The sequence below is a fragment of the Columba livia genome, chromosome 5, assembly GCF_036013475.1.
Source record: "Columba livia isolate bColLiv1 breed racing homer chromosome 5, bColLiv1.pat.W.v2, whole genome shotgun sequence".
Taxonomy (NCBI): domain Eukaryota; kingdom Metazoa; phylum Chordata; class Aves; order Columbiformes; family Columbidae; genus Columba; species Columba livia.
In genome coordinates, this window is record NC_088606.1 from 66,405,954 (window position 1) to 66,433,550 (window position 27,597).

General features: G+C 37.4%; 1 protein-coding gene across 5 annotated transcripts in view; it reads right to left on the reverse strand.

The window, feature by feature from the left end:
* SHANK2 (SH3 and multiple ankyrin repeat domains 2) overlaps positions 1-27,597 on the reverse strand; it is a 315,788-nt gene that overhangs the window by 170,712 nt on the left and 117,479 nt on the right. For all 5 annotated transcript variants that reach the window (XM_065065546.1, XM_065065547.1, XM_065065548.1 and 2 more), the window contains 2 exons: positions 23,751-23,920; positions 11,429-11,542 (listed from right to left, as the gene is read on the reverse strand). In XM_065065546.1, coding sequence (XP_064921618.1) covers positions 11,429-11,542; positions 23,751-23,920 — 284 coding nt within the window. The remainder of the gene's footprint in view (positions 1-11,428; positions 11,543-23,750; positions 23,921-27,597) is intronic.

The window sequence follows — 27,597 nt, forward strand, 5'->3', positions numbered from 1 at the left end:
ATATATACACACACACATTTCCTCTCAACCAGAGGCCTACTCGAAGTCTTCAAAGTTTTATATGAGACCAAACCAAAGCACAGGTTTTATCCTGGCAAAGGAAGAGAAATTACAATCTATAGGGATTTACAGTCAGGAATATAACTGTGACGTTTTGTTTTTAACTTTTGACTAACAAATGCTAATATAACATAAATAAATAGTTTTCTGAGTTGTCTGAGAGACAAAACATTTAGGATGGAAATAGCAGCTGCAATTCAGAGGGTTTTTTTCTAAATTTTTTCTTTAGAATTCTTTTATCCTGGAGTTTAATTCTGATGGCAAATAAATAGTGTCATGAGGATTCCCGTCCTTCCTCCCGCTTCCTGTTTGATTTGTTAAACTTGAATAGCAAAGGACTGGCTTGCACCCCTAAATGTATGGGGTGAGCTAAATGTTTGAAGCACACAGACATACTAAAAAGGTAGAAAGGTATCTGAAGGTGATTTGCTCAGCTGGAAATGTGAATACCATATAAATTTATATTGGTATGTGATATGAATCTTCCCCCACTGCAGCTTTGCTGTCTATGTTCAATCTGATAAACTGCACTGGTACCACAAAAGCATCACAGAAAGGATTAATTGTTTTTAAGTGCTTCGTAATTGCCATCAGCTTACTCCTGCAGAGCAGAGGGTGCTTGTTGGCTCCTGCTCCTTGGTAATTGTTGTGTTATCAGACTCAGGCTGCAATCCTAGGAAGTATCAAGTGATGGGATTCATGTCCTTTCTGTTAATCATTGATCACTTTTCCAAGTGAGTCTCCTTACAGGACAGACTTCAAAACTAACAAATAACTACAGCTTTCCCTTTCAGCCCAAAACACAGCTGCACAAACTTTGTGCCAGTACAACTGCAGAGCAGACAGAAGGAGTGGGGAAAAGAAAAACTAATTGAGAGAGAAAATGCTGCTGCACAAAATTGGCACCCCAAAAAGGATATGATCACGCAGACAACAGAAAAGACAGAGTTATTCTTAAGTGATTAGTCTCTGTCTTATACATAGCCATGTAAATGCAGCTGGAAGCATGTCTGCACTAACTTTATTTAAAACTTTACAGAAATATTGGCTTATTCTTGTGGTTTGGTACTTTTCAACTGACAACTCCCAAAGTGCAGATGTACTAAAAGCACAAAGCCCCTTCCCTCCCCTCCCCTCCTGCAGACACACCTTGGCACAGCCTCATGGAATAATCATTTTTTAACGTATCTTCCTCCCTTCCACTGCAAAGGTATTTTCAAGCCCTGTCTGTTATCAATGTTTCGGTATTTGCTTGTATTGCTTTTGCCAATCCATTTTTGTTTTGACCATGCATGACTTCCCCAACACCTATGAACATTTCCAGCACATTCTTGAAACACCACCGCTCTCATTATAATGTGGTGGCAAAGACTTCTACTCTTGTAACCCAGCTTCAGTTTCCCATCTGCTGCAGGGTATTATTGCACAAAAACATGTTCAGTAGATGAAAAGCCCTTTTCTTAACCCGTATGATCCAACATTTTAACTGTTCAGCCAAAAGGTAATGTTATAGTTTCTAGAGGTTTCTTGTGAACCTTTACTCCACAAACTTTAATTTTTTAAGCATAAGGAATTTTTAGATAAACGAGCAAAGGATACCCTATATTTAATTTCCTTAAACTACTAATCTGTTGCACAGCAAATTGAATATAATTCCTTTTATTATCTCCAGGACAGCAGCCAAAATACGTAACGATTTGAAATGTCTCTCTGGACAACATTAAACTAGTGCTTGATACATGCATAACGTATCTATAAGCATGAAGTAAAAGTAAAGACTCCATAGCTCCCTGTGATTTTTGTGTAACAGTCATTGAACTTTAACTACAAAATCAAAGGCCCAAGAAAATACACTGAAATCCTTTTTGCTTGTAAAAATCCACAAAATTATCTTGACTTTTGCAGCTACTTTTTGTATTTGTGAATTGTCGCCTGAATTGAGGGTTAAGGAAGTCACTGGGTATCTCTGACTTCACATGAGAAAGCAGAACCAGAGTTCCAAACTCAGTCCCAAACACAAACATGCTTTTATAAATAACCTACTCAAGCTCCATGACCACTTAAAATTCAATACATTTTGTGAGTTCAGAATTAGAAACATTTACTCAGGTTTGTCTGTTTTACTTGAAGACAAATAACCTATTCCTGGCTTGACAAATAACACTATCAATATTGATGTGAAGTTCTTTCAGCTAAATAAACAAACTCCGGGATACAGAAACTCAAAGCAAGCGCAACCAACCTCAAAGCCCAACACTGCAGGTATAACCTTTCAAACCACTGCCACAGAAAATCCAGAGCTGGCTGAGTCCAGGATGAAAGGATGGAGAGAAGATCTACATTTGAATAAATTACGCTTTGAAGCCCTTAACGCACTAGTATAAGTTAACAGGTCACAAGGTGAGACCCTGGAGTTTCCCTTTAATACCAATCCAATGACAAAATTAGCAGAGGGAGGTGGTTCCACTTGCACGGTTCGCTCTACAGAATAAAATTGGCGAGTGGTGTGTAATGTGATAACTGATTGGGGTTTTCAGTGAATCACAATACCGTGTTTGTTTTCATGCTGCTTTCCTATGATCAGTCCCTGTCATCACGTAGCACATTATCAAGGCATTTTCTCCCCATCAGGCATCGGTGGATGTTTTAGCCAGCTGGAAAAAGCCCCTTTTTCCATTCTCTTTTCTTACAGGCAGGTATGGAAGTAAAAAGCAGTGACGTAATTTAAAAACAGAATATGGATTATCTGACAGCTATTTAGGTATCCTGTTCCTGATCACCTCCAGCACCCTGTAAGTAGATGCTCTATCATCTTCCTTAGAGGAATACGAACCTGATCTCAAATAACTGGGGAGTGTTTCAAAGAGTTTTCAGCCTCTGTTGTCAAGCCTTTTATCTGAGCCATTAAAAATAAGAGGGGAAAAAACCCAAATGTGTCATTTAGTACAGAATACAGAAGAAAAAGATGACTTACCAGCACTTTCAGAATATGCACAGATCTAAGACTTGCCTTGCTTTATATCAGCCATTTTAAATTTTTAAAAGTGTTAGGTTATGCTAAATGAACTGAGTTAAATGAAATATGGTGCTTTATTTAATACTGATAGATACCTAGAATGATTTTAACAGAAGTTGTATCCTGAAATAAATAATACTTGCACAGGTGCATCAGAGAACTCCGACTAAACAGATTTTCAGAAAAAAAAGGATGTAGAATAAAAATAAAAGCCAAAACCTAATGCTACTACAACTGAAGACATTTATAGAAAAAGTAAAGATCACGTATATTTTATCATAAGATCACAAGATATCAAGAAGCACCAAAGATATGGCAAATTGGTTAAAACTCAAATAACTTGATCCCAGATTTTGAAGGGCTGAAAACCCCACGTTTCATGTGTATTTCCACAAGAAATCAAATGAATAATAATAATTATTAAAAAAAAGAGCATTATTTGTAGATTGTTAGTACATTGCATAAAACGGCTGCTCAAATTCTGCCACAGGGCGAAGTTTTCTGTCTTAAGGCAATAATGGGATTTCTATTCCTCAGGAGGTTCTTTTGCTTTGTAAATCATTCACTTTATACCTTTATCTTCTTCATACTTCTAAAGTAATTTGTAACATTAGGCATTTTAGTATCTATATTTGGTCTTAGACTTTAAAAGTTGCTTCTTAATGTTAGATGGACTGAGATTTTGAACAGAAAATGTGAATGCATCACTGGAAAGAAAAGGAAGGGAATATATAGTGGTAACTCCATTTTTTTGAGACACTCTTCAGAGTTTGTGTTTTTTTATCCTGACAGACATTTTTTTTGAGGAAAAAATGCAGAAAGAATCAGAAAAGGGAAAATTCTACACTCGTGTGTCTGATTTCACACATCAACAATCCCAGATGCATTTGAAATATTGACTTTCCTAACACGTAAGTTTAATTTTATATCGCTGTGCAATTTATTTTTAGCCTATTTCAATGCTTTAGAGAACCGTGTTGCTCCTTTTCAGCTGATTAGAGTTATTCCTAAGTGGCTCTTTGCAAGCAGGAAAATCAGAGTGAACGGGATGAAGTGCATGTCGGATGAAGAGCCGAGACAGCAAAATATTATGAATTAAAAATTACTTATTCACAGATAAAGATGCAGACAGACTTACATTCTTTACAAGCCCTAGACCTAGGCTTGTATTTTCTTTCTTTTGAATATTTTTTAAATGTTTTTGCTTTGTGCTGTTCCCAAAAACTGGATGAATAAGGAAATTATTATCATTTAAAAGTCTGTTTATCATGACTGAGAAAACAAACGCTTTGCTCAGCAAAGCTGGTGTGCAGAAACTTGCTGAGATTCATTCTTTAAATTTCCAGCACTTGAGACAAAACGTGGAGTTGATTTACACCCTCAAAGTTGACAGAATCAGTTGAATATTTCTGTTCCAAGCTCCTACATCAGCTGGGGTTTATGGACTGACTTGCCAGCACCTCAGCTCTAGTTCTTTGCATATAGTTCCAGTATAAAGTATTTTTCCCATTGTTTGACCAAAGGGAATGCAGTTTATGCAAAAAAAATACAGTACATAGCATATTCCTGATCTTTCTAAGCCATGAAGCAGAACACAGCATCTTTGTGGATGATCACTGTGCTGAGTTGTGTCATCTATTCACATATTTTTACTTAAAAATCTGTATATGGGAAGGATATTTTGTGGCAAAAAATAAATCGCTTCTCAAAAGATGAAAGTTTTCAGAATCCTGTCAGCCACGTGGTTCGTTGTGCAAAATCCCAAAGCAAGGCAGAAAAGATTATTTCAGAGCTTCGGACAGCATCCTTCAAAGCAGGAGGAATAGTGTTTGACCTGTCAGTTTGAGATCTGGGGACCAGAGGTTGACAGCTGGACAATGTTCCTCAAACAGACATGGATAAACTTCACTAAACACACCTGTGGGACTGCACATCCCACATTTAGGACCCTGTTTGGGATTACAAAGATATCATATTAATCCCTTGAGCTTTCCTACCCATTTTCAAATGGCTGACTTTATATCCGCATCTTTCCCTTCTTATATTAATAATTTATTTTTATGCTTTCTCCATTCAGTCCTTCCAGCTGCAGTAATGTCTTGTCCTCATGTCAATCAGTTTAAGTTGCATGACAATTTTGTCACAGGTACCTTCCATTCAAGGTGAAATGATGTAGAAGGAGCATTTATCAAAACCTTTAATCAAAAAGCTCGAGGCACTCATCTGGTCAGGTAACATCTCCTATCTGCAGGATCTTCTGTCTTGTTGAAACCCTCTTCCTTCCAGTGGTTTTCAAAGTTATTCAGTTTAGAGAATTTTTCAGAGTTCTAATAATCTCTTAAATGTTTCCATATATTCTTACAGTTCTCTTTCTAGCTAAATAACTACCAAGAACTGATCTTAAGAAAACAGGAAAAAGTTGTTTCATATGTGACCAGGGTTTGCTTTCACAGCTGATTATGTTCTGGGTATCTATTGTGTCCAAATAGCAAATTGGGTAAACCAAAATTCCCTATCCTTCTAGAATGAGCAGAGCTACAACTTACAAATTTCATGAGCTCAGGAACTAATGCAAACTGAATGCAAACTGAGAGACTTTAAATGCACCTTATACTGTCCATCTATGACTGACAAAATTAGGTGACCTTGAACTTACGGGAAGAAGAAGTGTGATGGCTTTATCCAAGAGCTCTGCTTACATGTCAGGTTGAGATGGGTGCACATTTATTTCCTTTTCTATTCAGAAAATAAATCCTTAGTTGTGAACACATCCTCCATCATCTCCTCTGGGCTTGACAATTTGGGGATGAGGACTTCCAGGCTTGGCATATTACATTTCTATTCCACACTGGGATGCAATGGGATGAGCGCACACACACAGACCAAATTTCTGTGGTGTGTTTTAGTGCATATCACAGGGTATACACAGTGATATCAGTTCTTTATAATCTACCTACCACATCCCTGCATGAATACACTTAAAAATGTAGGAAAAAAAAAGTAAAAATTTAATTTTCTGGCACCCATCCTCCTCACAAAGGGATGTTTGAAATTAACTATAAGCTACATAAGAGCATAACCTGGGGAAATTCAGTTTTTCAGCACTTCGGGCAGACAACACGTGTCCATAAGGACACAGTCAATGCTGTAACTTGTGCTGTGGTGTGTGTGTAACCACCCACCCTGTCCCCCTGTTAGCGGGTCCCTGGCACACCCACCCCTTCTGCCAACTCTGATTCTTCCAAACAGCACCCAGATATATTCCAGCAGTCAAAGAATGTCGGTGACTTTTCTGAAAGGCAGCACGGAGAAAGCAGCTTGATGTGGCAGACAAGGGGAAGAAAACTTTCAGATCCAATACGTGCCAAGACACTTGCGCACAGAGAACAGAACAGCTACTGGTACAGCTGGGGCTCCTCAATTCACAGGCAAAGTCTGGGAAAGTGTTGTGCTGATTATATAAAAGGATGGTGGAAATGAGGTATAAATCTGGTTTTATTGATAGCACAAAATGTTAAAAACCAAAAATGCAGAATAAAGAAAATTCTATAGTTAAGAAATAGCAGACTGTGTAGCAAAGCATTCATTTTATTAACATAACTTTGACTTGTTTGGTAACTTCTGAAATCCAGAGGGAATGTCAGACAAGGAACGCTGCAATTTCTATTTAGAACATCCATGTATTATTACATAGGTAAAAAGAAATGGGAAAGGGAACCATATGAATCTGTCACTATATTTTTCAAGTTGCTTGAAACCCAGGAAGAAGCTGTATCAAACATTTAAGTAGAGGTATTTTGGGAGAGAAATCCCAGCTTAGATGCTCAGTAGTGTCTGCTCGGAGCACCAGTGACACTAGAGGTCAGCATGGGCGCATCTACATCAGCACTTTAGTCAGGAATATTCAGCCAGGAATATGCTTTTTATTAATAAGTGCCGCCTGCTCTGCTGCAGCCCACAGGACTGAGCAGACCGGAGTCTGCAAATTGGACTTTTTCATGGGAAAACGAGCTCTTGAACAACTGCCAATGGTCGCTCAAGCCATGTGGCCGGATGAGATCTAGTCTGAAATAAACTGGAACTCGAGAAAAGGCCAAGAGTTGAAAGACGGCAAGAAAGAATCACTAAAAGACATGCTGAGTCTGCCTGCATTTCAGTAACATTTGTAAAATCTAAGAGGTCTTCAGGCACATCAGTAGGACAATAATCAGTAAAGACAGGATGTAATTAAAGGTAACTTCTAGCTAGAAAAATAAATGAATACTTTTCATCTCAGATATGAACAACCAGATAATCTATATCTCTGAATTCTGACGGACATGGAGTATAAAATCACAAGTCTAACAGAAAGCATTTTTATAGTAAATCTCTCAAGTCGGAGTAATAACCTACGATCGAAAAAAAAAGCAAATGGAAATACCTAAACTTAAATAGAAGGAAGAAAACTACATCTTCCCTTGGTGGGACAGCTGATTTTATGGACAACAGATTCTTCTGTGCTTCATTTGCCATTGGAAGGTATTAGGTAGGAATTCTTACTATTTTAAGCAGGATAGTGAACTTTAAGGGAAGAATAAACTGGTAAAATGAAAAGTCTTGGGTTTTTTATAGGTAGAAAATTTAAATAAAGCTATGTCACATAATATATTCTCAGTGGATGCAAGCTACTGCTGCCAGAGATCCAAAACAACCTGCAGCACCAACAGCATTTGGCTAATAGATCCTTCTAAGATGTCTATTAACCAAAGGGAGTACCTCACATTTGCATAGATTTTAGTTAAATTGGATTTTATATGAATGAAGTTTCTCCCGTGCAGAACTTTCTTCAATCTACCAAGATCATTTTAGGAAACAAACAAACAAAACCCCAAACACAACACAGTATATTTTCACAGATTTAGGAATACAAATAAATTTAAGAATGGAATTGGTTCATTACTGAATAACATAGGAAAAAGAAGAAATATGTACCATTTGTATTCTGTGTTTGTACAGGGAAAAAGCAGGATGTCTCAACCCCATCTGAAAGAATACTCTCAGTCTAAGAATAATTCTGGAGAATGTTAAAAACTGGCTAGTAAGGCGATGCTTTTTAAAACGAGATGGTTCGAAGGTTTTGTGGCTAAGAATTTTTTAAAAGCAGGCAAAAGAACTTAGAGAACTGATAACGATTTTCTTTGTCATTATTCTCTTTTCATTAGATCTCGAAATGTCAAGGAAACTTCTTGAGAGGGAAAGGCAGCGGGTCCTGTGCCAGTGCTATTAAAGGGCAAATGAGACAACCTGGATAATTAAAAGCCTGTAAGCCTGGCATCAATCCTAGCAAAATAATGGCATAATTCCTACAAGGCTCGATTAATGAAGGATTAAAGAAGGGATATAGAACTAATGCCAGTCAACGTGATTTTTTTTTGGAAAACAGAACTTGCCAAGCTAGCGTGATACCTTTGAAGAGATCCCAGGAGCCAGGTGCTGCTCTGGGCTGCCCGCTTCCCCCCGCCAGTCGGGGTGGCAATGAAAGTTCCCTGGAACATGTCTTACAAGTGAGATTACACATCAGCATGACACGAAACACCTGCCCGCCGGTTTTACTGGGCACGTCGTGTTTAATTGTGGTTTGGGTTTTTCCAGGAACTATTTCTCTTTCTTTCATTCACGGCACGCAAATGACACGCTGCTATTAAACACAATTATTCAAACTTAACAGCAAAGAGAAGCTGTTTGAAGAAACTTTCCTAAATCTCATTTGTAGGAAAGAACTGCGGTGCTGGTCTGAAAAAGGCTGACTTTGAGATTCACTCCCTACACATGATGATGATTGGCTTTCGAAATCATTATCATAAGAAGTTCTGCTGCTTTGTAAAGTCCATGATGCAAATTCTTGCAACTCACACAAGTCTGTGATGTTTCTCAGCTGATGTTCTTTCAGCCATCCCAGCAGACCTAATTTAATTTCTAATCATTTCACCATGTTTAACACATTTTTGCATCTGTCCTCAGAGGAAGTACTGGCAGATTTTTGCTTATAAAGCTCTCCTCTTTCATTTCCATTGATTCCCATGCAAAGGGAATGAAGCTAACTGCACAGAGCTACTCCATCATCAGCTGCTTTCAGTCTATACCATATTTCAATAATAATATGGCGCTTACTCTGGATTTCATGTATCTCATACTCATACCTCCAACATCTATTGCATTACAGAGAAAAGCACTTGTGCCTTCTGGGTGCAGGTCATTTTGCAAGACAGCCACGCAAAGGCATAGAAAATGTGCCAATTTTGTGCTTTTTTTAATTAAATTTTAATGTTTTTTGGAGTGGAAGAATGGTATATTTAAAGTCTCTAGCTATGTTGACATTATTATGCGCACTATACTATAAACAAATAGGAAAACAATCAGAAAGACAACAGTATGGAAAAGGTATAAATTGAAGCAAATGCTCTGGTGTTTTGGCAGACACATGGCATAAGTTTTCGTAATTTCACGTCAGAAAATGTGTAAGACGTTTCTGTTGATATTCTTTCAACACCTGCAGCTTTGGTAATCCTTTTGCTTTTCTTGTGACAATGTTTTTTCTTAATTTTCATTTTCCTTTGAATGATCAAAGAAATTTTTCTCAAAACCAATCTTGTTCCATATTAAAGCAATCATGTCATATACTGAATTTACTTTCTACAGTGTTTCTTGAAAATATCTTTAAGGATTTTTGACACACAGGTTTGGTTACCTTCTCTTCAGAACCACTTTATATATCTAAAGAAGTTGCAAAACTCCTTTCACGTTTTAGAACTTTCCTTAATGCCCCTTCTCAGGATTTTTGTCAGATTTGAAGACAAATTCAATGGAGCTCAAATTTAATGCAGAATTGCCATGATAGACCCAAGAAAGGTGTTAGTGATGACTTATGTAAATTGCATCTTTCTGAAGTCTTTCAATCAAGTGACCACGAGGTTTTACTAAAGGATCTTCAGAACAGTTCACACATGGCTCTTCACCAGCTTATGTTCCACACTGGTGGAATTTATTCAGCTTCCATAATGTTGCTAACAGATGAAGTCACACTAGAATTGCAACTTGTTATTCTCTCTTTACATCCAGTATTTGAGAACAGCACTGTTCCTAGATTTGCCAATTCCAACCTCAATCTTCTTATTGTTTAATATTCCTCCATCTTCAATTTCTGATTTGTTCTTAAGCCCTTTGAAGAGCTGCATAACTATTCTCTCTCTATTCTCAGAGGCTAAATCCATTCCCTCCAAATACTAGATCTGGTTTGCCTCCTTTTCTTTTTCTCTTTCAAAAGGGAAATAGAAAAGCAAGTATATGCTTTTCACAGCGATGAAATCAAAATTATTATAAAATTTTATAAATATTTCCAAATCCTTACTACTCTGGAACTATTATCTTGTCCATTGTACTCTATTTCATTCTTTCATGTTTATACAGTGGGTATATATAACAAAAGAAAACTATACCTGTGCAGCTTATAATGACATACATAAAAGAATAATGTTAATGAATGAATGATACAATGCAGAAATTTTAGCATATTGTCTGTGCAATGCCAGAAGTTCTTAAACAATACAGAGGAGATCCAAACCACATCAACAGTTAATTTAAAATTGCATACACTCCTGGAGAACATTAATTGTGTTCTCACAGTTCATTTATAATGAGGTTTTAATTAGAGAGGATGTCCTCATATCTTAATTCTTAAAAGCAGTGAAATTATGAGATGGTAGGTAATTCTTAAAATAACAGGCTTCAAAGTACATTTCTTTTATTATACCAGAACTGCAAAGACTCTCTGCTTATAGTCACTTTTGTTTTACTTACTCGTGGCAGCACAAGTATATGATAAAGGAGGATTCTATTTCCTCACTATCAGCAAGGATGTAAATGGGACACCCCACTAATGGATGCCTCCTCTAAAATTTAGGAAAAGGTCAACAGCGGCATCTTTACTGCTGTGAACAAGAGCTGAATGCATTGTATGATGACCTCAAATCAGGAGATGACTGGCCAGTTTTTCTTCATTATTTGTCTAATTAACCATTCTCCCATACTGCCCGAAAATAAAATGCAGCATAATGCTTTACAGAACGTCTGCAAACAGCTCTGTGTAAATGATTTTGCAGTACTTCGTAGCACAGTCCCTCACGAGAAAGACTGTTTGGAGAACACCCAGCAAAATCTGATCAATAAACCCAGCTTTCTATTTTAATTCGGCAGTTTCTACTATTGCACAAATGTGCTGCTGTACAACACGTTACTGTCTGGGCTGCCTCTCTGCTTGGACAGATACATCACATTTGGCATTATTAGGATTGAACAGGAACTTGATTCGATTACCTGGTTTGCCTTCATTTGGTTTACACTGAACTTCTTCAACGCACTCTGCAGGAAACCATCCAATATGTCCCCGGGTGCTGCCTTCCCAGAATCCACCTTCACCGATGCTTAAAACTAAATAGAAAAGAGACATAGGAAGCATTAGATCTTTTTCTTCTTATGTAAATACCATGAATAGTTACATAACGCTCTCAGTAATAATTTAATATCACGTTGGTAAAAGCAAACGTCGCACAATAACTTGAAATAACGGTACCTCAAAAATGGACACAGAGAAAACTTTAAATGTGACCCTCTCTGATCAGTCTTCAGAACCTCTTCCCAAATTTATTTCTGTCACAAGTTTTCTTGGCCCTCACATAATTCTTTCAATTTTCAGTTTTCTCATTGCTGCTTTTATCAAGTATAAAGGCATGGTCGTACTACAATCAAAGAAAATTAACCTTGCCTGTTCAAATTAAGCTGAACCCATTGTAAAATCGAACTCACACTAAAACTGAGTTTCAATAATACGTATTTTGATATCTCGTATGTTTTATAATTCCTAGGGAAACAAGCTATTTTATTTAGAGTGTAGCTCCAGAGATTTGTAATGTAGGTCGAGTAATGTGATTTAACAGTTTGAGTGCAGAGCAAACACTTGAATATCCCACAGGTGTGACACACAATACAGATCCCTTTTGAAACATTTCAATGATTTTTCTCGTTAAAAGACACTGACAATAGGGAGGAGAATGATTCACCAACAGGAGAAAAGCTTTATCTGTAGCTTTAATTACCTTGATATTAATCATAGAATCATAGAATTATTTCAGTTGGAAGAGACCCTCAGGATCATCGTGTCCAACCACAATCTAATCTTAAGACTCAACAAGGATTGTGACAAAAGACCGCAGAACAACAATGCATATTTTTACTAGTAAACAATTGGAGACTAATTACAATACTGAAAGGACCCTAAATACTTGCCAAGTATTATGTTTAAATTAATTTTATAGAAGTTCCCACAAATCACTGTATGTTTATTTTAAAAGAACATAAATGTACTATTAAAAACACACTACACATTAATATTGGAACAAAGGTGACTTTATAGAAAAACAAGAATACCGTTCGCTCTTCTAAGTAGGTTGACTGGGAACGCAGCTCAGTCAGACAACCCCGCTCCTCCGAGTACATCTGTCCAAAACATGATGTTCGGTGGAGAGGTCCCTGAGCTCCCAAAAAGAAGCCCATGGAAGCTGAACAGCCCAGTCCCATCAGCCGCATGCTCAGCCAGCCAAGCTAACGGCCCTGCTGACAATCAAGGCTAATTAGCCCAAGTACATCTCTTTGCTAACATACACATATCGTTTTCATGACCTGAAATAATCTCTCCGCAGGGTATTTTGGTACGGGAGGGTTATTAACTTGCTCAGAGCTACTTTGATGATCTCCAACACACACATTCTTTGTGCTGTTAAAACAAACCTTATTTGGTTTAAAATGATAGTCCCTGAGCTTGACTGCAATTGAATTCCGTATGGGTGAAACTGCTGGGACTCACTGGCATTGAATTGGAACCTGACGTGTGCTACTATAGAGTAAGATGAAAATCAAATCAATGATAGGCAGAAAAAAAACCCAATAAAAATACTAAAGAGGTAGTAAGAAGTCTGTAAAATTGCATTTGAAATTAAATGTTTACCCAGTTTCTCATTAATGCAATCCCAAGCTATTTGTGGTATTACTTACAAAGCACAGATAACTATTAAAATAGATATTTGACAGAAAAATATTTTAATATGTCAATTTTAAGTCCTTTAGTGTAGGAAATTCAGAGATACAGATTCCATGAGCTGCATATTTACACATCACTGTCAATAAGAATAATATATTAAGCCCCAGGAAATAGATCCATTATTGCAAAATCCTGCACCTCGATGGATCCCAAATGCTCAATTTACCGAGCACCTTTCTGACATATATGAAGAAATCTATACCTACCCAGGTAGTTATGGGATAATGACGGACAGCACTGACCTTGGAAGGCACAAACTCTACAGTGACACTGAAGCTGAATAGAAAATTTGTGGCTATGCCTTTTCTTTCACCTACTGATATTGTTAACACAAGAAGAGAATATTTCACCTCTACATTTAAATGCAAGCAAAAATGAAGAAAGTAAATCTGTGCTTTGATGGCAGTAAAAAAAATAAATAATGCAAAAAACAATATATCAATAAATATAAATTTGGAGCATAATTAATGAAAAATATGTCAACAAATTCCTGTTGCTCTTGAAAATGTTTAAAGCCTGTGCACATTTACATGCAAAGTCAATCTGATAATTCAATGTTACATGAAACAGAAGCCTATTCATTCATGCAATATATATTGGGTATTCATCAGCTTCCAATATATTTTTAATGATGTAACCTCTGTTCACATAAGAATAAAGTACATTTCTTATATATGAAACAAGGAAGTAGGAAAACTTGATTAATAACATATACAAATATTATCATTACTGTAGGGTCCTACTGTACATTGATTTAACTTCAAAGCATAAAAGTGAGTCTAAGACTCCAGCTGAAGTAAATTTCAAAATGTGAGGCAGGGAACAATTTCTGTTGCAAGTAATTAGGGGGTTTTGAGGAGAGTTTTCAGCACTGAATCTCAGTCCTGATTTCACTTCACAAACTGGTAATATCGGGAGAACAAAACTCCTTAGAGATTGAGAAAGACTTCCCCACTCAGTAGTTTATTAATCTGTCAAATCTGCTATTTTGATGCTCCAAATTACACAGATATTTCCATCTCCAAAAAGCATTTGCGCTGTAAGAAAGAAGTTGGATATTTCGCACCCATAGAGTAATTTCATGTGTTTATGGTAGCAGCAGCTGATAAGACATCCAAATCAAGATGGGAAAAGAAATTTGCTTTGTAAGTCCATCTGCGAGCACAAGGCAAAGAGTGATTACTACAGAGAAAAAACAGTTGCACTTTAGACCATTATTACATGAATTACTAAATATTAGTGATTACTAATAGCAACAGTAAAGGAAAAACACACATAGCCCTGCCTGAAGACATAATGTCTACAAAAAAGAGGTAGAAGGAGAAATGAGGAGTTGCCAGAACGCAGCCAGCCTTCACAATTCTGTTTCAAGCCTGTCTAGAAATTACAGCTACAAACAAATAAAGGTTCTTTTGGATTTACTGTCAAGGAAAAATACCATTATGGGCACCAAGAAAGGAGGGGAAATGCTGAGGGAACTGCAAGAGGCACAATGATGAGCCAAGAGGCAAATGTGAGGTAGCCAGGGATGTACAGAGACAAACTGTTGATGAGATGGAGGAGAAGCACAAATGACCTAATACTCAAAATATACAAGTTGAGATCTAGATGATTCTGTACTACCAAAAAAACTGAAATCATCTTTTTTAATGTGTCTCACCTGGTACCATTAATAAGAAAATCCGCAGGATGACCCAAAGCTATAATAATCTACGTATCTGTAAAAATTGGCAACACTTCATGTATTCCAACGTAGATAATTGAGAATTTAAAGGACAAATCAAAAAAATACAATTTATCTTTTGTACCCATGAATGCTTTTTTAGAATGAGGCCTTAATTTCTGTCTTTTCCCTCTTAAAGTAGTGCTTAAGATATACGTTATAATAGATAATTTGGTACCAGCAAGAGATTTTCTAATCAACATTTTCCTTTCTGAAGGATGTAACAATGGATAACTTTCCTAAAATTAATAATTAAGCTTTATCACATCAAGTATTTTTTTTCCATTTGCTTTTAGTAAAAACAAAAGATGTGGTTGCTATGGCAAGATCAGGCCAGAGTCTCTTTACACCTAATGTGAATTACAAAAAGGATCTGATGTTATAAGAGTAAAATTAAGGTTCTAGTAGCATATGAATCCTGATGTGACTCTTCATACCAAAAGTATGGTTTAAAATAAGAATTATGTTAAATTATATGAATAAAACTGCAAATCCAAACTAAACAAATACCAAACAACTGAGAAAAATGAAAACATGTAAAAGCAAGTGCAGATCAGGATCTTATATTTTAATGTCTTTAAATAATTATCCTTAATATCAGTCTAATTCAAGAGTGTATATCAAGAGAGTATATTTTTCCTTCAAATGATGGTGTATTCTATTTCTAAATTCCTTGGGATATTGAAATTTCAGTAAGGGAGTTCAGGCCATTGTCTTTATAGCTTCTACAGGATGTATCTGAAATGTCAGTAATATGCCATTTTCCTAATGAAATGCAAAGGGTTTTCATGTGAATTTTAACTAAGCAAGATTCAGGGCCCATCTGAACTCTGGTTTTGTGTCTTGATGGAAAAACCTTCTGGGTTTGCTTCTTTAAAATAAAGTAGATTTTTATTTTTCAGTGGGTAGAGACCTAACTTCTTTTTCTCAGAAATACTTAAAATTATAATTTAGGCTTTTCTCTTGTAGAAATACCTGTTGTCTGGTGTAAATTTTCAGAGTTATTTGCCTTTACAAAGGAGAGCTTCCAAATGACAAATAATCTATGCAAGAATACCTATTTCAATGATGAAAACAATTTTGCTTAAAACAGTCCCTAAAGTGATTACAACTTAAAAATATAAGTTCCTAACCCTGAGCTGTAATGGTGACTTATTTCCTAAGTACACATATCAATGTAAGCAAAATTCAATGTTTGCTCTATTTTTGCATACAACCAGGTAAATCGAAAACAAGATTAATAGACAAGAACTGTGCAGAGCGACAGTTCTCTGTGTCTGAAGTACAATTTGACTCAGATTTACACACAGCAGAACTGAAGGTCAGCACAAGTTACACCTTCATCTTGCTGTCTCTTTAAGAGGTATATTTTTCTTAAAATCTGATTTTAGTTGCAATGTTACTCTATTTCTTTACCTACTCCACCTCACTCCTGACAGATATCGCTTCCTTCTTGTGATTAACGATGAGCAGATCTGTCTGTTCTGCCTTCTGGGCAGCCCCTTTCCGGCTTTTCAAATAATTAATCAAGAGGGACTGACATAACTTGAGATCAGTGCAACATGACTGGGGAAGAAGTCATCATCTATCGCCCCAACGACAACAAAATTAAGGCCTCCAGCATGCAAACAAGTGACTGTGCTCCAGCTGCCATGTAGCAAATGTCCTTGTGCAGTCCACGTGCTATCTGGAGGGAAAACCTTGTGTATCCACATTTAATTATTTTGTATAATTAACCTGAGCAGTCAGATTCAAATGCAGCTCCACAGACACTTTGGCGGAGAAGCAAATTCCGCAGTTCTTTCCCATCTCAGGCTGTGGGACCTAACTGAGAAATTAAATTAGGGGAATAACATGGACAGAAAATATTCCTGACTTTTAAAACTTAGGCTGAACTTCCAGTTTTGCCTCCGAAACAAGAGTGTGATGCAACTGTGGCTTCAAGTTGTTCACCCTTCTGTAATGTAAGTGGCTCTGCTTGTGCAGCTGAAAAGCAACCGTACCTACCTGTAATTTGGTATTTAATTGTCTGACTTCTAATATTCTAAGTGCCATTCCCTGTGCCTAGTGCAGAGTCTCTATGTCCACCCACACTGCAAGCAGAAGGTAAGACTAAGGAACTTTAGGCTCAGGTTTTGGGTGCATGTCACAGCCCAGCCACAATGGTCACAATCAGTGTCAGGCTAGATCCTGACTTAAACCAGATTTCATCTTTTATCACCTCTGCTTTCTCAAGAAAGAAGCAGTGCAAACAAGCAAGGGTCAGGAAAAGGACCTCAGCATGAGAAGTTGACAGTGACTATTAACAGAGCAACCACTCACTACATCAAAATCTACAAATACAATAATCTGCACATAATCCTCTAAATCTGAGAAAATAGGGCTCAACTGAAACAGAACTGAATGAGCTGTGCTGTTCAAGGTTTGGCCTTGTATGTTGTTTTTTCTTCATTTTTTAAGTCTTTACCAACAACTTTCTATGAAGATCATCTTTTTCCTGTTATTTGTGTGTCTCTCAAATAGTTTGGAGATAGTGAAGGAGAGAGAAAAGCAACATAACAAATCTTCTGCAATGATTTGAATTTTGGACAGAAATTCAAATTGAGCATCAGAAAAACCCATCTGTTTGTAACAATGACCACCATCTCTGTTGAGAAAGGTGCAGACAGAGTCAAGTTCGCTCTTCTTTCCCAAACTCCAGGTCAGGGGGATGCAGAGGAGAGGCATTAATCTGGGAAGAGGTCTCAAACCAACACAAATCTGGAGCCTGGACTACTGTGTTGGATGATACACCATTCATAGCTCCTCTCTGTCTTCTGGTACTCCCCATATACTGAATATTTCAGGCCAGTCACTGACTACTCAAGAAAGGTTGGTTTTAAGTAGGCAAGAGCTAAGACCATGGGGATTTGTGGATGGGTTTATGTCCAAACCACTTTCTCGCAGTCTTGACAGCAAGAGTTCTCCTGCTGGCACAGGTGCAAGGTCTTTGTTACAAAACTTTGACTATAAGTTAGAAGCACAACTCTCTCCTGCTCTTCAGATACAAGCAACTTGAAGAAATTAGTTGTGTTATTATTTGTGGTGAGTCATAATTATTTATGTTCGGAATTTAAATCAAACCGATCAAGTCAGGAGACAGTAAGGAAGCAAAATAAACCAGTGAAACTGAGTAAAATTAATATTCCATTTCACATTAATTTCATTCTTCATATAAAAGAGCAGCAAAACAATACTTACGCAAACCTCTTAGGTTAAATTTTGCTGCCATACTTATTTACACAAGGTACAAAATGCTCTTGAACAAACAAAACATCATTTCAGAGGCTCTTCCCTTTTCAGTATTTTATTTACTAATCTAACTAGTGCAAAAGCCTGGGGGACCAACTTTCCGTCTGCCCGCAAGCGCTGTCTGTTGGCAATATCTTCAAGCACAGCAGGGGTTTAATAATCTTTCTTTTTCAAAATGACTTACAAGTAGATTTCGCAAGAAATGAAAATGCTAGTGATATATTTGGATTGCCCTGCTGGCTGAGATCACACTGAAATACAAGTAGTGCTGCAAGGGTCAGCGTTTCTAATGCTGAGAACTACTGACTTTCTGCCTAGAACACATGCTTGAATCACTACTACTGAATTACTACGGCTTCTGTGACCCCAAAGAATGTAGCTGAGAACAGATCTCGGTTGTGGTAAACTCTTTTCAGACTATGCCAGCACAGGAGGCATCTCAGAAGGGTCACAAAAAAGTCTGTTGGAGCATATTTGGGATACTGAAATAACTCCCTATTGTTCTAGATATTAAGCACTAGAAAATTTGTTTAGTTACAGTAAGAGTTAAAGAAATCAAGCATTCTTCAAAACTAGTCCTGCATTCTGTTTACCTTCTAGGTGAGAGGAGCTAGTCACATCAGGGCAGGCAGCCAAAATAAGAGAGGAAAGTGAAAATTTACAGCTGGAAGCCACCCACGAACAACCTATACTATGATCTGGGGCCTGACATTGGAAGAAATAACTAGAAATCACATGGTAAATGGAAATGTTGTTACAAAAACACATAGAAAGACAAGTAAAACAAAACTGAGCAGGGTGAGACGTCAAAAGTTCTCAAAGTGTTTCAACCAGGAAACCATGTGGTCTTTTCTTTCCTGGGATAATTCCTATGCATTTCAGGTATAGTTTAATACAACATAGATTCTGATAACAATTCCGATTTTGTCTTTCTAAGTGACCCAAGATTGTCTGCACCATGTTGACTGGTACCCAGATCTATTACCTTTCCAAAACCATATGCCAGCACAGATGTGAATCCAAGGTAACCTTCTCAAGGATGCACAGATACTGCTGGATTGTTAAACCTTCATGAACCAGAAAACTGCTAATTCTTTGATCACAAAGACCTTTGGAGCACTGCATTCCCTTCCTACATCTGAGATTTGTTATAAAGGAGGCCACTTGATTTGCAGTGTAAAAATTTAATTTAGCAACACAAAAGCTGATTGAAATACATCTTAAAGATACTTTATATGTGTGTGTGTGTGTGTGTGTGTTTGGTTTGTGGCAGATTTATTTATTTATTTAGATATAAAATGAAAAAAGAAACAAAATATGTTAGTGTTTCGGTGGGTAATCAAGCTACCTCTTCTTCATTTTTTTGTGAAAACATAAGATGAGGGTTGTTCTTGCATAAATAAAAATATCACATTTATTTTTACAACAGCCATGGCCCTTCTTTCATGAGTGGCAGACACACAAATGATGTCAGTATGTATGACTAACAACTAAAAATAAAGCAGATATTTTTGTACAGGCTACATAATATCCTATTAATACAAGGCCATTTTGTTTAGTTTATATTTTCTTTGGACCTTGCCCATTCACAGCTTTCTCTGAGCAGTTTCCTTGTGTCATATACTGTGAACTATTGTTACTCATGCCCTTCTGGCGGTTTGAGAAAGGAAAACAAAAATCTGCCTCCTCTTCTTCCTCTGAAAGCACTTTTCATCAAGAGTTTAAGAATTCATCCCTCGCCGTGACCCTTCTAATTCTACCAAGTGAAAAAAGAAAATCCATAAAAACATTTCCCAACTAATCCCTTTCTCTAATATGTTGTTCTGGGGGTTTATCCCTGTAATAAATGCCTTGCTACATCTTTGCTGTGCTTAGTCTCACGGGGCAAACATGTGATGAGCATCTCCCCAGGGTCAGACTGAACATGGATCAGAATAACAAAACACCTTTGAAACCGCAAAACCACCCCAGAAACCAGCACTTCAGCACCAGTGTTTTATACAGAACAGCACAGCTAACAAGCTGGCAGAGGAGAGGGGCGAAGAGAAAGCTTTTCTACTTCTTAAATGTGAGGTTAAGGTGGTTCCAAAGTGAGGAAAAACTGGATTTCAAGGGGTTTAATGTTGTTTCATTTCCTCCATTCACTGCACACAGTGAGTTGCTAAACCCCAAACACGTCTGTGTAACCGCAGAAAATCCAAACTACAGGCTGAATGGATCATGGTCTCACTCAGAAGGTTTTTGAAAGACAAAAATATAGCTGGTATAGAGTGGAAAAAAAGTAGGACCTCCTTAGAGCCAGTAGTTTTGGCACAAGAAACACTGAGGATTATAAGAGCTTGTGCTTTTGGATGATGGAGAGGATGCCTATCAGTCTCACACTGGAGGAATTTTTTTTTTTACTCTCTAGAAATAATTACATTTAGGCTGGAACAGGGACGCGAATCCAGGTTTAATTGAACCTCGATTTTTGTCACATATGCTAAGTTTGAATGGCTTCCTCAGAACTGTTACACAACTGGGACCTTTTTAAAGCATCACTGTCTTTTTACCTGGACTTTCCATTCCCTACGTGACCTTGTTGTGTTCATTCTGACATATTTTCTGTGACAACTAAGGAACCATTGACATTGTAACGGGAAATAGGACTTGATCTTGTTCTGGAAGTTTTTCTTTTGATTAGCAATGGGAGTCTGTCATACCACGTTCCAGCCTTGTCATGCAAATAGCCTTAAATTATGCTCCAAAAGATTTCATCCTGAGTAGTAACACTGACAAACCCTATGTACACTTCTTTTTCCAAGCTTTATTTAAAAGCAGACCGACACACATAGAAATCTCACTAGACTTTACTGCATCAAAGTTCTATAGAATGCTCTGAAACAAGTGTGCCTGCAAATGCTAGACCTCTGCCAGATTTTAATTCTACGTGCAAAGCATACACTTGAAGATGGAAAAATAATCCCTGCGGGGATGATTTGATGTTGGATGGGCATGTCTCCCTTCTTCTAGGAGTAATAATTAATTTACAGTCAGTTTCAGTAAACATATGTTTTCCCCATCAATAGAGATTCAAAACTCACAGACCAGACACAATCTCATCTTCTGTTTCAGCATTTTGGCATTCACTGATTAGTGTCCCCCACAAAAATCATTGGTCTTAAGTTTAGGCCACACTATTGTAAGAAGATTTTTAAAGTGGACTAATTTCTTCTTGCGTTGTTTCCCAGTTACTGCCATAATAACATAGACCCAATGGTTCTTGAACTATATATATTTTTTTAAATATTAAACTCTTAATTGAAATTTAAATCCCTTTTTCTTGGGATATTTTTGCACATAATAGTCTCCAATTTTCATGTAAACGAACAGCCAGATAACAAATGCTTCTACAACATTCAGTATCCCAAGAAACCTGTTGCACTGTTCCCTCTTTTGCCAGGGAACACATTTTCTGTCTTGCCTTTCTCCAGAAAGTCTGGAGTCTCTATTCCAGTGACAAGAATCTATGTTGATGTTACATCCTCTACATAAACAAAAATATCACTACATTTTTAAATCCCACAAGTCAGTTGAACACAACTGTGTACAACATCCTCCAAGAAAAGAAGCTGGTGCTCAATCATACTCATTCTTTATCTGTTGAAACCTCCCAGATCTCTGTAAACACACTCAGTGTAGAAAGTTATTTAAGTACCATTTATGACCCCCAAAATTGCATTCTTTGTAGGTACCAGCACTGTTTCCTGGTCGTATTAAATTTTCTGAGATTACAAATAAGCAAAGAGTTCTGGAGTGTACTTAAGTCTCACTTTTTAATATTTTTTTTCTCACTATATGCAACATATTGTTCATTTTCTTCTAATTATTCAACAAGCATCTGAGAAGTGAGAACTCCATACTCCATACAGAAGACCCCAGGCCTTCACATTTTAACCTGAGCGCCAGTAATCTGCTGTAAAAGTATGAAAAGATCACATTTGCTTTTAATTTGTTTTCCATTTTTGCATGACAGCTTTAATTTTCTCTAGATTGTACCCATTATTTTGACACCCAGAGGCTTTTATGCAGCGCTATTCTGCATTACTTCTTTTGCACTGATTCTCATAGCCTGGATGCTTGCAAAGCTGGTTCCCAAACCGTGTAAAACTCTGTCAATTTTATTTGAATTTTGGTTTTAATACTTGAATTTTATTTGATATCTGACACTCCCAAGAAATTCCTAAGACTTCTGCTTGCCTTCTATTAATTTTACTCTAGCTTAGATAACCTCCAATAATTGGGAAATTTTATAATGTTTTATGAAGAATTCGTATGGGCTTTTCCAAAAGTTCTTGGGCACTATTTTCTTTAGACCATAATCATTGCTTCCTACCTGATCAGGGCACAATCTCCCAGAACTGCAAAATTACGTTTTCAGCCCTATGGACATCACCAGCTCTCCTTAGTTTAACCTTCCTCCTTCATCCTTGCATTTAAAATAAATCCTGCATACGTTTTATTTTTAAGTGCAGCATTCTTCAGATTTCTGTCCTATACCTTCTGAAGGCTTGAGTCAATGAAAATTATTAAACCCACAAACGCTTTAGAATCAGACACATCCAAAAATAAAAACACAAAAATGCCTTCTAATGGCTCCCCATTTTTTTCCCAACTCCTGTTTGCAGGCTTAAGGGAGGAGATACTTGAGGTTTTACCTTGCAAGATGAGTAGTTTCAGTTGCAAGGAAATTTTCAGCTGTTTAACACGTCTATTTAGGACACTGAATTCATTCCCTTTTATTTGATTTCCACAACTGGTATTTGGTTTGTATGGACTGAGCAGAAAGTTTCCTTTCTTTCACGACCAGTTTTACCTGGATGTGCAAAACAGCAGCTGAAACAGCGTAACAACGCTCCCTTTGGAAGGTCAATCCTGTAAAACACACCACCCACTTTCTCAGCTGTACCTGGGTGTACTTACGTCTTCAAAATAATAATGCAAAGTTCAGCTTTGATTTTAACATATTCTTAGTTGGGAAGTACATCAGTGGACAGAAATTATACATGCATTGCCACAATTCTTCCCCAAAATGTTTACAGTAGGTTCTAGCCACTTATCCTCAGTCTCATGAAGGGTTTTTTTTTCCACTTAACCAATAAATGGCTCCTTGCGGAAAGGGCTTGAAAGAGATTTGACCTTACCCCTGTTTCCCTCCTGAGCTGCTTAGATAGTTGACATGTTTACAACCTTTTAAAAACCTGGAGTTTTCTTTCTATAATGGCCACAGAAGTAAATTACATGCTTGGTGTGAAAGACAATGCTGCGATTACTGCTCATATTTGTGAATTTTAGCAGCACTTTGAAGTCACAATTAAAATAGTAGCTGAATACGTATTGGTTACAAAACAGAAGTAGGAGCAAAATGCCCTGGAAAGAAAGAAAGAAAGGCATAAAACCCTTTTTTCCCCTAAAATAGAAGAGAATTTTAAAATAAAATTTCCGTTTAGCAGAGGAAAATGTTTATTCAAAATTAGTTACATACTCACCTTTGACTCTATCTCCTTTGTGCAGATGAATTTCCCCTTCTCCTTGAGGTTGATATGGCTTTACGACAATAAAAAGTCTTCCAGGTACAGCGCTGTAAAGCTTGCGTTTTGGACCCTGATAATCCAAGGCAGCCAGAGTATCCTTGTTGGCACCAGGACTGTAAACGGCACTGGAAATTGAAATTTAAAAACATTAACTGGGTATTTTAAATGGGCAAAGTTAATCATTTGCCATAAAAATAGCAGGATTAAATTAAGCAGTGAATAACAATTGTCTCCCAGTAAGACATAACTCTGCAGAAAAAATACAGGTTTTCTCATCCTAAACACATGCTTTTCCTGGTTGAAATCTTTCAATATGAAACATGATCAATATTCATCTAACCATGATGGCCTAGAAATGAAAACACATAACACCAGAGTTTTTAGTTTTTCTGCAAATTAAACTTGTGCATTCACAGACCCTGATGAAGTTTAAAATTTATATGCAAATCATACATTAAAAACAATTTGTCAGAAAGACTTTAAAATGTCAGTATTTACAATTATTGTTGGCAATGGATATCTTAGTAATATTGTAATGTTGACTGAACAATCAAGACAACTGAATTATTAACTGAATGGATGGAATAATCAAGTTACTTCATCACTCCAAGGCCTGGAGCTACTCCTGAGATCTGCACAAAGCTTGGTTCTTCTGACTAATATATTCTCCAAAATATCTTTTCTTATTGTTGGCTATCAGTAGCTCTGCCAATGACTTCAGCATGGTGTACCCAGGTAAGCCATAGGTCATTGAACAGCACACAATCTACTTATGGTATATAACAAAGAAATTATTGAAAGCCAGAGAACAATGCATAAGATGACTAATAAACCCCTGGAAAAATAGGTGAACTGTCAAAAATACAAGGCAAGAAAGAGGCAAATATTAAAAGAAGGTGGGAAACCTACAGGAGATATTGTAACAAACTTGCAATACACTACTATTCAACTTCAAAAAAATCATAAAAATTTGAGACTCAACACAGAAAGTCTAGAAACAGAAAGTGCTCATGAGAAAGAAGAATATTCAAAAGATTTATGAGGAAAGACAGAGTACCAAAGGAAGAAGAATGATTTAATGGTTGTCAAGTATTGACAACCTTACTTTCTTGTAAGGAGAAAGAAAAGCTCTCAAACTGCTGCAAGCAAAATGAAATACAAGGGCTGGAGTTTACTGTTTCTTAGAACTTTTTGTTTTAACCAATCTCTGACCAAAACAGAAGTCAATAACACTCTCATTATAAATAAAGAAGAAGTTGTCTGCATAGAAAAACACGCACAGTGTATCTTTCGCACCACAAACGCTTCCATTTTCCTGCAGTAACTTCTTTACCATTTGGAATAGTTGTTCTATTACTATGAACAGGTGCTAATAAAGATCAGATGTACTTAAGGGTTTAAAAGCAAGCTCTGGTTGCAAGTCTGTAATAGAGTCTGCACCAGAAACCTCAGCCAAATCTCACAGTTGTTGAAAAGAAGACAGGAAAAGATGACATGTGTGTTTCAGTTCTTTTGCTCCATTCCTTTTTCCTCATAAGCGAAGAAACAGTCATCACCATAAAAAAATCCAGATCTATAAACTGATGCTATACACCCCATTTCCACTTGTATCAAGCTGTATCTTCCGCCTCTCCTGGTAGCAGCTACTCACAGTGTTACATCTCAGCATCTTAACTCCTATGACAGAAGATTCATTCATTTTCTCTCTTACTGAAAGAGGAGAGGGAAATGGCACATTGATCCTTCGCACTGAATGCATCATTTCTCACCAGACAAGCTTAATAATAGAAATCAGGGCTGCAACATCGTATAGATGACTTCTTCAAAAACGATCTTTTCTGTCCGCCCTCGTCCCCAGCTTGGGCTCCCAGCCCAGCAAAACCCATGTCACAAAGGAGCAGGAGAAAGATGTGGAGAATTCAGAAGACGTGTAGATGTATTTCACCCAGAAGAAGGTGGCCAGTGATCCAGCTCCTATTCCGCTCCCAGTTTCCCCTCATCCAAAAGCAGTTTGGTATGAAAAGCAGCAGCCTCATAAAATGACGAACACCTGAGCCACACCAGCTGTAAAGATCACACAAACCCCTTCCAGCATCACTTTCCATCCCTCTCCTTTCCACAACACAGACCCCACAAACCTCATTAACCCTTTGCCATACTCTGACCTTCTCCACTAATTAACCTACCCCTTCTGGCTGCTTCTGCTCCACGACCCAAGCTACTGCTATGTCAAAAAGGGCTTTTTCATCTAAAGGGAACAACAGCTTCACGGTGAATGTATTATTTGCAAATAATAAGCAGAGACAGCAACAATTCCCACATTTAGCTGACAGTAAGTAGGTGGCCACACAGTTAAACAAAATCTGTGAGGAAAGTGTCACGTAAGGTGCCATTCATGACTGCAAAATGGGCCTGTGGCAAGAAAAGGCATTGCTCACAGGAAAAAATAATATATATATAAACCTTTTAGTTGTCTTTTAATTTAGAGAGCCTCCAGCTCTCTTCTCAGTACTTGGACGTACTCTGGACGCCTCTGAAACAATTCTTGATGGAATGTAGGAAACTGTACATCTGAGTGGCAGTTTAAGTGGCTGTGATACTGATGCACTAAGAGGGAGACCACAATTACATTTCCACAAAATTTCAGGCATTAAATTGGTTGCCACTATCAGTTGTGCTAGTTTTCCAAATCACATGCTCTCAGGGAAAAGGAGAGTGGCTGAACAAACTCAAAGCAAACAAATGTTTCCTTATTCAAAAACATTTTTTAATTGTTCCCTCCTCAAAGGATTATTTATACTTGAAGAGTTTCGAAGTGGATTATCCCCAAAATATTGATGAAGAGGCACTTTTAATCACTTCCAGCTAAGATAACCATTGACTCTAAGGTTAAACCTCCCACTCTGGTGGCATCAGCGGTATCCAGTGCAATAGGAGGTCACTCATTCTCTGAAAAGCACCTCACATCCACCTCCTCACCTAAGTGAAGCCTCATTACAGAAAACATGTTTTCAAGCTGAGACAAGTCCCTGGGAGGAAGTGTCAGCCAAATTATAATCAAATCAGCTTTTGCCAATCTTGTAACCTACAACAATGTTAAGATGAATTTGCTCTACTGCATGAAACCACTGGTATAAGAAATGTACATCCTGATCCTTCCAGTGATTCCTACATTTCAGACGTTATTTTATTTTTACACTGTGCCGTATTTCCGCTCTCCAGCATTATTGTTGCTATCACAAATAGAGCTTGTCGGTTTGGGTGCCTACAGCCAAGGAGAGAAGGATGTGCAAGGTAATAGGTGACAGCTTCAACTACATGAGGTTTTGTTTTACTAGCTTGAAAACTCGAGTAAAGGTCCATTACACCTACAAATGACAAAGAGAAACCAACAGCTGCATTTCCTAACAACACTCATGTCCTTTTCTACTCTGAACAGTGGCTAGTTTTTGATATTAGCAAACAGGACAGACAAAGCTGACATTTTAAATGACCATGGAATTAAATAGCTTTGGCCAAAACATTTAAGCTCTAATTCTGTCCATCAGTACTCAGCTCTGTCTCCCTTCATTATTGCAGCTCTGAGCTTTAAGCCCTTGTCCTGGTGCAGCTCCATTGCCTGCACACTTGACAGATGTAGTTTCCAAGTCCTCCTCAAAGTGAAGCTGTAATTGTCTGTCCATAAAGCCGAAGCCCCCATTTGTGATCAAAACCTAGACACAATACCCTGTTTTATTATATTACTTACAATAGCTACATCACTCTAATTAGTCAGGATTTACTCTCCAGTGGGACATAGCTG